Consider the following 16,281-nt stretch of genomic DNA (forward strand, 5'->3'; position numbering starts at 1 on the left):
GCAGGACAGGGATTGTCCCACTCTGCTCGTCACTGGGCACTCTCCAGCTGCAATTCTGGGCTCTGTTCTGGGCTCTCCAGTTACAGGATGGACTTGGAGGAGCTGGAGTGTGTTCAGAGCCGGGAGCAAAGATTGGGAAGGGTTTGGAGAACTCCTGAGGGAGCTGGGGGGGCTCATCCCAGAGAAAAGGAGGCTCGGCGGGGACCTTCAGGCTCCCCACAACTCCCTGACGGGGGGGCAGCCAGGGGCAGGTTGGGATCAGCTCCCAGGGAACAAGGGTTGGGATGAGAGGAAACGGCCTCAGGCTGTGCCAGGGGAGGGTCCGGCTGGACTTCAGGAGGAATTTCTTCCTGGAAAGGCTTGGAAGGGGCTGCCCAGGGAATGGTGGAGTCCCCACCCCTGGAGGTGTCCAAGGAAGGACTGGGCACAGCACTTGGAGCTCTGGGCTGGTGACAGGGTGGGGATCAGGCACAGGTTGGACTCGGTGGCCTTGGAGGCCTTTTCCAACCTCAACAATCCCAAATGGATGGGCCTGGAATGACCATTTGAAAGCAAACTCCTGTTCCTTAGGAATTCTGCCTCCATTTGTCCCCTGCCCGAGGTTATCCACATGTGCCTGGGCTTGGATTTAGTCTGGGAATCACAACTCAACTGCCGGAATTTCGTTACAAACAGCTGCTCCTGCCCTTTTCCTGATTTCCCTCAAAGGGGCTGAAACACCTTGGAGGATTTCCCCATAAATGCAGAGAAACCAATGGCTCTGGTTTGATTCCCTCTTCCCGTTGTGTGTCTGTGCTTGGCAGGAGCCTGGTGAGATTTTCCCTGGATATTTGGGTTATTGATGTCTTCCCGAGCTGCAGAACGATGGGATCCAGATTCCGGCCGGCAGTGACTCTTCCCATCCTTGTTTTCCTGCAGATCATTCCCGGGGTCACAGGTAATCCCTGGTTCTGTCCCAATCCCAATTTTATTTAGGAAGGGAATTCATTCCCAGCCTAAATCTGTTTGTTCTCCCAGCTCGTTTTCCTGCCATTCCCACATCCCAGTTTCCCACAGGAAGCGCTGATGGGAACTTTGATAAGCACCAACTCCCAAGGCCGTTCAAGGTCCCTTCCAACCCAACCCATTCCAGGGCTGGATGATCCCAGCATGGGCAATTTTCCCATCTCTCTCTCCTCGCAGGCCAGTACAGCATAATTCCTCCTGACAGCCCCGTCCTTGGAGTCGTCGGGAATGGAGCCATCCTGCCCTGCCAGTTACAAGGCAGAATAATCCCCGAGAAACTTTCCATTCAGTGGATCTTCTCTGGGAGCTCCACAGAGAGTGCCGTGGCCACTTTTGATTGGAAAAATCCTCAAAATCCATTTCTGGAGTTTGAGGGCTATCGGGGCAGGACGGAGTTTTTCCCATCGGAATTCCAGCGGGGAAATCTGTCCCTTCTCCTGAAGAATGTCCGTCCCTCAGACCAAGGGAAATACACCTGCAGCGTCTTCCTAGAGAACTGGTACGACCAGGTCATGGTGGACCTGGATGTGGCAGGTGGGTGCCAGGGAAGCAATTCCTGCTTTTTCCCATGAAGTCAGAGGCATCCCCGGGAATTTCCCCGGGATATTTGGGTTATGGATTTCTTACCAAGCTGTGGAACAACGCGGGTCCACATTCCGACTGTTCCCATCCTTGTTTTCCTAGAGGTGATTCGTTGAGTCTCAGGTAAATCTGGGGTCTGTCCCGGCCACAATTTGGCTCAGGAAGTTCAGTTTTGGATTCCAGGATTCAGGAAAGACAGGGATTGACTGGAGAGGGTGCGCAAGGATGAGGAGGGGTCTGGATGAGGAGAGACTGGGGGAGCTGGGCCTGGTAATCTGGAGAAGGGAAGGTTGGGTGGGGATCCCATCAATCCATACAGATATCCCATCAATCCACACAGATATCCCATCAATCCATAGAAATATCAATCCATAGAGATATCCCATCAATCCATACAGATATCCCATCAATCCATACAGATATCCCATCAATCCATACAAATATCAATCCATAGAGATATCCCATCAATCCATAGAAATATCCTATCAATCCATAGAAATATCAATCCATACAGATATCCCATCAATCCATACAAGTATCCCATCAATCCATACAGATATCCCATCAATCCATACAAATATCCCATCAATCCATACACATATCCCATCAATCCATCGAAATATCAATGCATAGAAATATCTCACCAATCCATACAAGTATCTAATCAATCCATACGGATATCCCATTGATCCATAGAAATATCCCATCAATCCATACAGATATCTCATGGATCCGTACAAATATCCCATCAATCTGTATAAATATCCCACTAATCCATACAGGTATCCAATCAATCCATAAAAATATCCTATCAGTCCATGCAAATATCTCCGAGGGGAAGAATTTCTGTCCAGGAAGGGAAAGAGCTGGAAAATTCTGTCCCATTTTCCACCCAGTATCCCAATTGTCACCTGCTCGTGGTGTCATCCCACTTTATCGCAGCAACAAATTTCCCATCAGGGCGATCCTACCTGAGCTAAATTCCAGCATTTTGTGGAGAGAACAAAGTCATTCCAAAGGTGTCTTTGGATTGATGGGAAAGTTACACAAATGGAACAGGAAATGGTGTCAAAACCCCTGATTTTAATGGTTTCACCCCAATTGGCAGCTGAGCCCCTCCCGGCCCCTCCCTCCCCTTCCCTTGGGGGAGCAGGGAGGAATTCCAAGGAAGATTCCTGAGTTGGGATAAGAACAGTTTAATAACTGAAGTCAACCCAAATCAAAACAGGAAAAACTGGGAGGAAAAAGAAAACGACACAGAGAGAAAGAAAAGCCATGAAAAACAATGGATGGTTGGCATCATTCCCAAATCTGAGGCAGCTCCTCAGAGAAATTAACTCCATCCCAGCTGGAACCAGGATGGAGAGGAAGAGCCATTTCCCAGCAATTTAATGGGAATTAGAGTTAGAAATCTGATTAATTTGCAAATTATCATGGAGAAATCCATGGACACTTCCTGCCATGAGCCAGAGAATCCCGGGATGGGTTGGGTGGGAAGGACCTTTGGCTCCTCCTGTTCCATCCCCTTCCATGGGCAGAGGCACTTCCCATTATTCCCGGATGTTCCAAGCCCTGTCCAAGCTGGCCTTGGACACTTTCAGAGATGGGGCAGCCACAGCTCCTCTGGGAATTCCATTCCAGCCCCTCTCCGCCCTCCCAGTAAAGAATTTCTTCCCAATATCCCGTTTGCTGAGGGAATTCCTTGTGTGCCCTTTGTTGGAGCTGGATTTTTCCTGTTGTGCAGCTCAGGGTGCCGAGCCCTCGGTTTTCCTGGATGGACACGCTGGGAACGGCATCAGCCTCTCCTGCAGATCCCAGGGATGGTTCCCAGCGCCCTCCGTGGTTTGGCAGGACAGCCAAGGCCAGACGCGGCCGGAGGAAGTGACCACTCGGAGCACTCCGGGCCCTTCTTCCGGCATCTTTGATGTCGTGAGTTCCATGAGGCTGGAGCCGGGATCGGACCGGGAAGTGTCCTGCAGGGTGGTCAACGAGGTGCTCAACGCCACGCAGGAATCCCGAATCCGGATTGCAGGCGAGTGACCCCTGAGGGATCAGCCGGGATCGGGTGGTGGCTGCTGTCCCTTGTGTCTCCATTGACCACGGAACGATCCTGGGCCTCGGGATCAGCCGGGATCGGGCGGTGGCTGCTGTCCCTTGTGTCTCCATTGACCACGGAACGATCCTGGGCCTCGGGATCAGCCGGGATCGGGAGGTGGCTGCTGTCCATTGCCCTTGGAGAGATCCCAGAGCCCCAATCCCAGGCTGGTGACCTGTGGGAAGATGAATAATGTGGGAAGAAATCCCTCATTGTGTCCTGGCGCATCCGAGATCCATTTTAGCTTGGAGAGGGAAGGACTGGGACATTCCAGTGGGAGAACACAGATCCTGCAGTGACCTGGACACGAGGAGGGAGGGAGGGATTGGGACATTCCCATGGACATTCCCAGGACCCTGCAGTGACCTGGAGATCCCTGTTTTCCCTCATCTCACAATTCCATTTCTGTTCTCCAGATTCCTTCTTCCCTTCCACATCCCCCTGGATGATCTCTTCCCTCATCTTTTTATGTGTGGATTTGGGAATTCTCGGGGCCGCGGTTTATAAAATGAAACGTGAGTATTCCCACTTCTAATTCACCACAAGCCCAAATCCAAATGAAATCCTTAAATTAAAAATAAATGTATTTAAAATAGATGTCACTTAATTATATTTATATTTATATATTTCTTTTATTTTAATGTTTTAAATTTGATTTTTAATTATTTTATTTAATTTTTTCCTATTTTAAATATTTTATTTCACTTCTAATTATTAATTTTAACAATAGTTATTATGTTTTTATTATCTTTATTAGTTTTATTATTATTTATTATTGTAAAAAGTATTATTATTATTGATGACCTTAAAAGAAACAATTCCATATCAGATTCAGAAATGTGGGATTGAGAGGGAGATGGAAAAACTTAATTGGATGGAGAATTAAATTCAGGATTCAGGACACCGGGATGATGGGATATTTACAGAATATTAATGAAGTTCCTGGGATTGTGGATTTTGAATGCATTTTTCATTATAAAATGAGAGAATTTGGAATCATATTTGAAAGATGGTTTTTGTTAAACAATAATGGGGATTGTTTGTTTTTCCAGGCAGTTTTATGGAAACCAGGAAAGCAGGTGAGGAGGGAAAAACGCCATAAAACCCCTAAATAGAAACGGAAATGAGATATTTAATATGAGACAATAAATATGTGAGAGAGAGAAGAACTATATTATACGTATAGTAAATATATTGCAATATATTTCTATTTTTGTAACTATAGCTTTATGATATATAAATGTAGATATTAACTATTTCATAATACAATTCTAAGATGTTATTATAATCTATTATATGAAATAATACCATTATAATACGCTGTTATTATGGTTATTATTATATTATTATATTATAACAACTATATATATTATGCTTTTTATATATATTATATTATAATATAACAATTACATATATTATAGATATTATTTCGTATATAATTATAATAATATATAATATAGAATAAGTTTCTATATAGTATATATAATATAATATATTTTATAATATATTATTATAATTATATTATCTATTATATATCAATTTGTTTCAGAACTAATACAATTATTTTATACAATGTGCAAATATAGAGCAAAATAATATTATTAAAAGCATATCTGGATTTATATATATTTATTATAGAAGCCTATTTTATATGAAATGGAAATTTATATAATAGAAATAGATAATGTATCATATATAAAATATATAAAAATAATATATAAAAATGGAGTGCGTATAAAATATCATTTGCAAAATATATTGAGATAAACTATATAGAAATATTTTATTCATATTTCACTAATAAATGTATAATACACAATATGAAATAGGCCATAATAGAACTTCCAACACACAAATCGATTATATAAATATCTATTGCCTGAGATATGAATATCAATTATATAAAATAGAAACCCATGTCAAAGATGAAAATAAATAAAATATTCAAATATGTGAAATCAGTAGGAATACAGAAATGTTTGCCGTGATCAATAATTTACTCCTGGATCTCTCTGATTGCAGAGCGCTCGAGGAAGGAGGCGGGGACAGGTGAAGATTCCCGGGAATCAGAGACGATTCATCCCAGGGGTTCCGGCTGCTGGGATGGGAATCCCAGCGGGATTTGGGCGCCGTTGGTCGCAGCTTTGATTTGCTGAGCCCTCAACGGCGCCCGAATTCGGGCAGATCTCGCAGGGCCATTCATTCCAGCCGCCCTAAAGATAATGGACATCAAATAATTGAATAAAATATTGAAAGTGTTGGGACGCTCCAAGGGACGGGATGGCGGAATAGTAAAAATGATAAATTAATAGAATTAACAACGGCGTTATGATTGTCACACATCGTAGTTAAAATAACATATTAACATATTTCTAGATGATATTCAATATATAATATATAACTAATGCTATCGATGATGCATTAATATGAATGTTAATATATAATTAATTAATAGATCGTGTATTTATTATATATTAATTACTTCATATAATTAATCTAGAATAGAATGCCATAGAGTAGACTATAATATAGTGTATTATAATGTATAATTATGTATTAATTTATATAAAATGAGCTATAATTACATAAAATATAAACGTACACAACTGTGTTCTATAATATGCTATATATTATAACATACAATTACCTTACAAAATTATTAAATATTGCATAATTAAAATATTGAACATCAATATGTTAATTATTAATATTTTATTATGTTTCAACCTTCCAATGATTCCCCGACCCATTTCTTGCTTAATTTCACCCCAAATTTTTGGCTCTTCAGCCTCAATTCCCCATGAAATTGTGGGAACAGCACCGAGGCACTGCTGGGAGCTCAGTGACTTCAACTGGAATTTATTCCCTCTTTAATTCATTCATGTTTATTTCCTCCTTAATTAATTATTTTCAATTTATTTCCACACTAATTTATGGAAGTCTCTAAATAACACAAGTCTGGGGCTCTTCCTGAGGGTTTTGAGGGATATTCCAAAATCCAGCTGCTGAGAAAGGGATTTTTGGAAAGTGGATTTGGGAGGTGGAGGATTAAATTAATTTCATTTAATTTAATTAATCTTTATGCAATTACTTTTCATTTAATTTATCTTTACTCACTAACTTTTATTTAATTAATCCTTATGTATGAATTTTCATTTCATTTTGATTTACTGATTTTTATTTGATTTTTTTTTTAAATATTATTTAAGTTTATTGAAAAAAGAGGGACTAGAAAGTGGTCAAAACCGCGTCACAATTAAAGTTTTTAACAGAAATTTATCAATTAATGTCTCAATTATTTCAGAAAAAGACCGTTTGAAGGCACAGCTGGGTAAGAACAATTCTCCTGCTCCTTTCATTCTTCCCGGGTGCTGTTTTATCCCAAAAAGAGATGCGGATCGTTATATGAGGATAAAATCAAATGGATTTCTTTCCAATGGATTTCTTTTCTAATCGTTCGATTTTCCAATTGATTCATTTCCTATTTTCCGGTAAAACTCCTTGTCAGAGCTTTAATAATTGAGGACAAAGAAATACTTTAAATCCCCATCATTTTTTCACCTAAATTAAATTAAATTAATTTTTCTCTTAAATGAAATAGAATTAATTTTTACTCCTACGTTTTACTGAATTAGATTTAATTAATTTGTACTTCTAAGCTTGGGTCCTAAATTAAATTTGTTCAATTACTTATTTAATTATTTATTTAATTATTTAATTTCGCTCCTGAATTTTCGTCCTGAACTAAATTTTTAAAAATTTTAATATTTTACTCCTGAATTGAGCCCCTCGGGAATTTACGGATTTTTCTCCCTTTTTCCCGGCATTTGTTGATGGACTCAGAGTCCTTGAGGAGCGCAGCCGAAGCAGGTAAATCCATTTCTCCGATTTATGTAAATTATATTCAAATCAAATGCAATTAATATTAATGCCCTCACTATTAATTATCAAGCAGCTCCGAGAGCCGCTGAAAGGGCAGAAATTAAACTCCGGGGCTTTCCCACCCAACCCAATCCCAGCATTCGATCCCGGCATTGGCTTTGGGGAATTGAACCCCGCCCGTTCCTCACGGGAACAATTCCAAAGGGCGAAGCGCTGCCGGGATTGCTCAGGGCTGGAATTCCTGCGCGGGGGTCTCAGCTCTGCACCGGCCCCTCGAGGGCCCGCGGAGCTCAGGGAAGTTGTTGTTTTTCCACAGGAAAGCTGGAAATCAATCAGAGACTCGGTAAGAGATTGTTTCGTGTCGGTGTCGTGTGCGAGACTGGTTTGATGTGATGTATTCGATATCATCGTCTCATGGTGCAGGTTTGATGTCATGTGTGATATAGTGAATATTTGTGAATTGAATATTAAACATTTCATATTATACGTGATGTGTGTTACATATTATACATTATTATATAGGATATACAACATAGGAGAGAGTGTTATTTTCTTCTTATTATATATGATGGATTATATGTTGTATATTATGTGTTATATATTATATATTATATGTTATATGTTATATATTATATCTTCTATATTGCAGACTATATTATATATTATATATTACATACTATATTATATATTAAAATATATATTTATATATTATAAATATGTATTATTTTCATATATATCTTTATAATATATATTTCATATTTATTACTATATATTATACATTAATATATTCAATAAATAGTAATACATTATATATAACTGTATATTTTTATATATTACATATTATTGTACCTATTATAATAATACTGTATATAATATATACATGTATAGTGTATATATATTATATATATACTATATATTATAATACGTGCATTATAATATATATATTTTAGAGAAAGAATATTTTAATATATCACAATATAAATTCTAAAAATAGAATTTTTATATTTCTAATGTATAGCAATCATATATTATGCATATTACACGTAATTCTTAAAATGTTTATATTAAAAATGTGATATAATCTGAAAATAAATTATAATAAATAATAATATATTATAGAGTATATAAAATAATTATACTATATAATAGAACAATATGATACGATAATGATATTCTTCTATTATACTGCATTATATTATGTTATATTACATTAAATGTATGTGATATAATATATATTGTAATATAATGCATTATAATATTATATATTGTTATATTATATATTATATACAATAATATATTATATGTATTACCTTACACATAAGATGTAAAATAGATGTATATTATATATCATAGTAGTGAGGTGTTACATACCCCATACATTATATTTAATGTACTGCATATAAATTATATAGTTACATATTCTATATAATAGAATGTTGTTATTATATCATACTCTATTTTTTATTACTATATTTGGCTATATATTATTAGATCCCATCTATTATATGAGATATAATTATACAGAACCCCACAAATAAAAACCCAGGTAATTTCATTGAAACCCACAAATATAAACCCCTTTAATTTTAATTAAACCCCACTAATTCTTTATGCTGAATTGGAATTCAAAAATTCAAATACCAACCCCTGGTGTGGCGGGATTTCCCGTGGATTGGGGTTGTCTGACCTGCAAAACTCCCAGTGAAGAAGTGCCAATAACTGGAATTTCTCTCCTTTCCAGAGCAACTCCGAGACGAGTTGGGTAAGTGGGATAAAAATTCCATTTTATTGCCCCATTTCAGTCCAATCAATTCCTTTCATTCATTGCAATCATTGAAATCGCTGCCCAACAGATCCATGAAATTCCCCTTTCCGTTTCCTTCCCGCAGATTTCTGGGAAGCCCGGAGCCACGCGGGTGAGCAGGGAATGGCGGGACACAGGGAGCGGCTTCCCGCGGGGAAACGGGAGATTTGGGGGGGATCTGGGGAAGAGATCCCTGCCTGTGAGGGTGGGGATGGATTGGAATGGAATTGCCAGGGAAGCTGTGGATTCCCCATCCCTGGAAGCGCCCAAGGCCGTGTTGGGAGGGGATTGGAACAGCCCGGAACAGTGGAAGGTGTCCCTGCCCATGGAATTGGATGGGATTGGATGGGATTTCAGCTCCTTCCAACCCAACCCATTCCATGAATGCAGAACCTCACCCACTGTGGGATTTGGGGATTCAGGAATTCAGGGACTGTGGGATTTGGGGATTCAGGGATTTGGGATTTCAACGATTCAGGGATTTGGGAATTCAGCGATTCAGGGATCCCGTGGCCCCTCAGTTCCTCATTGGCCACATCCCCTGCTCCAGGGAATGTTTAAATTCCTTGTTGAACCACCCCAGGTCCTCACCCACTCAGGGATTTAGGGGTTCTAGGCTTCAGGGATTCTGGGATTTGTGGACTCGGGAATTCAGGGATTGAGGAATTCTGTTCCCTCAGTTCCTCAGTGGCCGTTTCCTTGTTCTGGGAAATGTTAAAATTCTGTTTTGACCAACACCACGACCTCACCCAGTGTGGGACTCTGGGATTCTGGAGTTCAGGAATTCTGGGATTTGGGGATTTGGGGATTCAGGGATTGTGGGACCCAAGGTTTCAGGCATTTGGGGATTCCAGGCTTCTGGCATTCAGGGACTCAGGGATTCAGGGTTTCTGAGGCCAGCCCCTCGTTTCCTCAGTGACTGGATCTTCTGTCCCAGGAAATGTCAAAATTCCTTGTTCAGTCAGCCCAGGAGCTCACCCACTCCGGGATTCTGAGAGAATGGGATTTCGGGATTCTGGAAATCAGGAATTTGGGGATTCTGGGATTCAGGGACCCTGGGATTTGGAGATTCCAGGACTCAGGGATTCCGTGGCCCCTCAATTCCTCAATGGCCACATCCCCTGTTCCAGGGAGCGTTTGAATTCCTTGTTGAACCATCCCAGGACTTCACTGACTCTGGGATTCAGGGATTCGGGGATTTGTGGATTTTGGGATTCTGGGATTTGGGGTTTCTGGGATTTGGGGATTCAGGGATTCCTTGGCCCCTCGGTTCCTCAGTGGCCGCATCCCCTGCACTCCCCGGGAATGTCCCAATCCCTCGCGGAAGCCGCCGGGAGCTCCCGGGGCCGCTCCGCTCATGGGATCCTTCCCGTTCCCCGCAGTTCCCGTGGCGCTGGATCCCAAGGCGCGGTCCCTGGATCTCGGGGATGCGCAGGATCCGCTCCTGGTGCCGGTGCTGGTGGCGAGGGACGCGCTGGGAGCCGGGAAGCGCTACTGGGAGGTGGAGCTGGGCCGGGAGCGGGACTGGGCGTTGGGAGTGCTGCGGGACGGACCGAGCCTTGCCGGGCCGCATTCCCGGGATTCCCGGCATTCCCGGCATTCCCGGCATTGCTGGGCTCTGCGCGCATCCCAGGGACAGCTTTTCTCCAGCGGCAGCGGCAGCCGCCTGCTCAGGGAGCAGAGCCGGGGTCTCTCCGCGCTCGGGGTGTTCCTGGACTTGAAGAAAGAGCGGCTGGAATTTTATGACGTGGAGCAGAGGGATCTGGTGGCGGGGATGTCGCTGGGGGCCGGGGAGGATCCCTCGGGAAAGTTCTTCCCGTTTGTGTCCCAAGGGGAAGAGGGGACGCTCTGGATCCGCCCGGTGCCGATGCCGGAGCCGCTTTAAATCCGGAGGGGATGAGGGAAGGGCTCCGTGGGAAGGAGGGAAGAGGCAAATGCTGGATGTCAGGGATGGAAAATTGAATCTGGGGAAAGTTGAGGCCGTGGAGGGGAAAAGAGATGAGGAGAGGAGAGGAGAGGAGAGGAGAGGAGAGGAGAGGAGAGGAGAGGAGAGGAGAGGAGAGGAGAGGAGAGGAGAGGAGAGGAGAGGAGAGGAGAGGAGAGGAGAGGAGAGGAGAGGAGAGGAGAGGAGAGGAGAGGAGAGGAGAGGAGAGGAGAGGAGAGGAGAGGAGAGGAGAGGAGAGGAGAGGAGAGGAGAGGAGAGGAGAGGAGAGGAGAGGAGATCAACAGGTTGAAAGAAAATTCAGATCTGATCCAGAAAACCCTTGGAGAAGTTTCTGTTACCATTCCAGGCCACAACCTTTACCAGTGTCTCAATTTAAATGGTTTTGAAGCTTTTCCTTCCTCCCACTCTGGGGTGCATACCCTGGGCTCCGTGTTTCCTCTTTCTGTTGGGCTGAATCCCATCCTGAGATTTGGGCAGGTGGAATTCTCCTGGGTTTTTTGTTTTCTTTTTGTATTAAGAAATTAATTAAAAGTGTTTTGAAGGATTAAAAAATTGCTGTTCTGAGAACTTTTCTTTTAGACTTCATCTTGAAGAATTTGTGGCAGGAAAAGGAGTTAAAAGAAGGATTTTGGTCCAAAATTGGGTCTATATGACCTTTTTGCCTGGCACCCTGGGGGGGGTGTCCCATCCCAGAGTGAGATCAGGAGAATTCCAAGGATTCCTAGGGTGAAATTAGAAGCAAACGAGGTCAATATTAAACCTGTGAAGCGTTTATTGATTAAAGAAAAGACATGGGCGTAAGAGGGGAATAGAAAGGGCAGAGAAAAGAGCCAGAGCCAGAGCCAGAGCCAGAGCCAGAGCGTTCCCTTCCATGGCGCTCAGGGTGCACCATCGATGTTTGGTCAGCAGTGGGGTGAGGGCGCTGTGAGCCGGGTGAGTTGGCGCAGGGCGTGACTCCCACAGTCAGCGAACAGCGGGGATCTGTGGCCAACGCATGGCAAAACACGCGGTACGTGGCAGTGCCAGGAAAGGTGGCAGGGGGCCAGGGCTGTGGGCAGGACTGGGACAGCGGTGGTTGTGGGCAGGATTGGGCTTTCTTATTCTAAATTCAATCAGTCCCACACAGCGCCCCGTGACTCAACACGGTTCCCGTAGCGGTAAGGGGAAAGTTCAGAAAAGGGAAGGAAAGGTAAGAACATCTAAACAATTGGAATTTCAGTCGGTTGATTTGCTGAAATGGATACAATTCTCACTTATTTTACATCATCTCTGGAAGTTACCACCACAGCACCCGTTTTCCCAGCAACAGCCTGAGTGAACTGAACCAAGCACGGAACAACGCAGCCCAAAATTATCAACGCGCTCAAACTGCAGAACATGAAGAACAAAATATGTCTCACTCGCGGTCCCCCAGGCAGCCAGAGAAAAGGTCCCAGTCCCAGGAATCCCAGGTCTGGACTGGAACATGAGGCAGTGTGTGTATCCCTTTGGGAATTTCCTTCCCTATCTCCCCAGTACCGTCTATCTTAAGGCAACAGTTGGAGTTGTTTCATTTCCCACAAACTCTGCCTTCCCCAGACCAGCAACGGTCCAGAGCCGTTCTGTGCTGGAATGTGGCCGTGCTCATCGCTGTGGCCCGGCCTGCAGCAGATCCAGGGCACGGCCGTCTCGTTGGTGAGAATGTCCTGAACGGCTTGCAGGGGAATGATAGGATTGCAACTGTAAATTGGTTCTCTGGCTCCATCAAAGACCCCAATGGGATTTCATGTGGCTGGGCCATGTTTTTGTAGAATGCACTGGGGGGACCACTCATCACCTTGGCACTTTTGAGCGCTGTTCCCAGTTATCGATGCATCTGTTGACCATTTCTGGCACTCCAAATCATCATACACCCTTAGGCCTGGTTGATTTCCCTCCTCCCCAAGGAGGAGAAACAACAACGGGCAGACAACCCCAACACAGCACATCCCAGCTGAGTTCTTGGGTAGCCCTTGGTAAGCAAAATTACCACAGAGCCACTAGTGACCTTCCAAAGTGGGACTTCCTGCAGGGAAAGGGCCAGCCCAGTTCTCGGCTGTCTGGTTCCTTTACACCCAACTCGGCCATTATCACCCATAGGTATGGGGGACCCTCTAGATTTACTGCACCACCAGCCTTCTGTCTTGGTTTGAAAGACAGGTGTCTGCCAAGGAAGGCAGGACCCTCCCTAGGAATGGGAAATAACAATCCCATCCCCTCCAAATTGTTATAACTTTGAAATGAAGGGGCTTTCAGGCAAAGATACGGGAAAAGGAGTAACAGTTCTTCACTAGTGTGTATATAGATAGCAAGGCAAGCAAACAACAACAGTGGCAGCAAAACAAACAAGAGCAGACAGCCCAATAAACAGCTTCTTCTCACTCTTTAAGCGCTTTCCCCTTGGTGCAGTTCCGGTCGCAGCCAGCAGGGGCACTGGTGGCTCCCGGCCGGGCAGGGCGGGTGCAGTGATTCCTCCAGGGCTGCAGGGGGCGCTGTGGCGCGGGTCCGGCCGTCTTTTCTCCACGTGGACAATGGCGGGCGCAGCTGGCGGAAGGGATGGAGAAGGAGCTTCCTTTCCGGCTCTCCTGGGGTGACTGTGTGATACTGTATCCCCCATCGTCTGCCCTGTGCCAGACATGAATCCTGTGCCTTTCTGTGTCTCTAAGCTGGGTCCGAGAGAAAGGCAGAATAAAAAAAGCCGAGCGGTTTGTGCTCAAGGACACAGACACACACTCCCCTGCGTTCCTGGCTGCTACACAGTGGAGGAAAGCACCTTCCTGCTTTTCCCAGCTCTCGGTTCCTTTTCTCAGGAGAGACACAGACAGTTCAACTCCTTTGCTTTTCAGCTAGTCTGCGAGCTGAGGCAAGAAAGTTTTTTCTCCCTGGGACTTTGGCTTCTTCTCTTCTGGACTGTTCAGCACCACCAGAACATCACCGGGAGGCCCTACACCTTCACCCCCAGGGGCCTGTGCTGAACCCCAGCTCCGGAGAGGAGAGAGCCACGTCCACAAGGGCTTTGAATTTTACCACGCTCTCTCCACAGCGAGAGGTTTTATATTCCTTAGCGTTATTCTTTTTTCTGTGCCTGTCTGCACTCTGCTTGTTAAATAAAGAACTTTTTTTTCCCACTTTCCTCCGAGGAAAATTCTTTCCGAAGCTGGTGGGGGAGGGTGGCTGTAACCTGCCTTCTATCGGAGGACCTTCATTTCGGACGTTCCTCCGAATTTGTCTCAAACCAGGACAAATAATTCTTGGCTCCCAGTGCATGGCCCGAAGGAAAGTGAAGAAGTGTGGTAATGACATTTTGGTTTTAATTACTTTGCATTGGGGTACAGTAGTCACCATGTTGGTTGAGTTCATAATGTCTCTCTGGTTCGAGGTACCAATGCCTTTCTGGTCCCTAGGCCTGTTTGCCTACCCATGGATTGCTCTGGTTTTGTCCCTGGTACGGAACTTTCACCAAGCAGGGGCACCAATCTGGATTTTTATTCTGCTGGGCGCGGTGATAACGATTTATAAAATGTTAACAGAGGTACAGGCAGCTGTTCAAAGTGTGTATGATTTGTGGTTTCTCCGTCCTAACCCCAGCCCTAGTTTCAGTAGCCTGTTTGGGGGTTTATTAGTAATTGCACCCGGTTTGTTAGAGGAGGAGGGGATGGGGTTTCCCAGCCTTTCATCTCCCTTCCCTTTCAATTGGATAGGTTATCTTTTGAGAATGTTCCGTTTCCCCTGGATGTTAAAGAGACCACCCTCCTGGTATTTCAGCTGGTAGGCTTCCTCTCTATGATCTGCAGCTTGTCTAGAATCTGAGCTGAGATGTCCAGAGGGGCTGCTGAGACACTTGACCCAGAGGTGGAACATCCTGAGTGGTGTGGGGAATGGGAGGATATGGGCCAAACCCTGAAGAAATTCTCTGACCCGATTGTTTGGGAGTTCCCCCCTGAACAAATTCAGAAGCCAGCTGAGGTGGGGAAATATCTGAAAGAGAAATACAGTGACAATTCTAATGAGAAAGAGCTCATTGCAACATGCTGGGCTTTGGCCTATGCCTATCACACACTGCTAGGTACTGTAGAGCAGCAGATAAAGGCAGAGGGGCAGGAAGATCAATCAGCAAAGCCTGCAGACACCCCTGCAGTCACTCAGGCTGCAGCCAAACCAGACAGCGAGCTCAAACCAGATGGAGAGTCTAAGCCATTGACAGTGGCTCCTGTCACGAGGAAAAAGCACACAACCCAAACTGATCGCCCAGCGAAAGATGAGGATGATGGGGGTGAAGGATCCTCACAGCCACCAACTGACTCAGAACCAGAAACCATTACTGAGTCCATGTCCATGAAGGACCTTCACAGCCTAAGAAAGGATTACACCCGACAGTCTGATGAACCCGTAATAAGTTGGATGGTCCGTATTTGGGATGCTGCAGGTGATGATACGATTCTGGACGGTGCTGAAGCGCGGCATTTGGGATCCCTGTCACATGATCCAGCTATCGACCAAGGGACGGTAAGGTGGCCTGACCCTCTCAGTCTTTGGACACGGCTCTTGAGAAGTGTGGGGGAAAGATACCTGTGCCCAGACAATTTCTGTGTGCAACAAACCCCGTGGAAGAGCATAGAACAAGGGATCCAACGCTTGAGAGAACTGGCGGTGGTAGAGATTGTCTACACGAATGACCCAGGATTGAGGAGTCCAGACAGGGTAAGATGTACACCAGTGATGTGACGAGAACTCGTACGACTTGGGCCACAAGAATACGCTTCTGCTTTAGCAATAATGAAACCGGACTACGGTGTGAATGAGACCGTGCGGGATATGGCAGTGAAGCTCCGAGCATATGCGGACTCTGTGCATGGCCCAACACATGCAAGAATCACAGTGGTGGAAACACATCTGCAGAAAGTGGAAGATAAGATACAGAAGAATCACCAGGACCTCAAGAAGGAGATT

At 44.4% G+C, this 16,281-nt stretch overlaps 1 protein-coding gene across 1 annotated transcript; it reads left to right on the forward strand.

Moving 5' to 3' along the window:
• Positions 1–864: 864 nt before the first annotated feature.
• Positions 865–11,253, forward strand: LOC309583978 (butyrophilin subfamily 3 member A2-like; the record flags this gene model as incomplete). The annotated part of the gene is made up of 6 exons (XM_082299867.1): positions 865–937; positions 1,183–1,539; positions 3,332–3,619; positions 9,306–9,326; positions 9,454–9,480; positions 10,751–11,253. The coding sequence occupies 6 exons, from the start codon at positions 865–867 to the stop codon at positions 11,251–11,253; spliced, it is 1,269 nt and encodes a 422-aa protein (XP_082155993.1).
• Between the last annotated feature and the right edge of the window lie 5,028 nt (positions 11,254–16,281).

The sequence above is a fragment of the Coloeus monedula genome (genome assembly GCF_965178545.1).
Source record: "Coloeus monedula genome assembly, chromosome: 34".
NCBI lineage: Eukaryota > Metazoa > Chordata > Aves > Passeriformes > Corvidae > Coloeus > Coloeus monedula.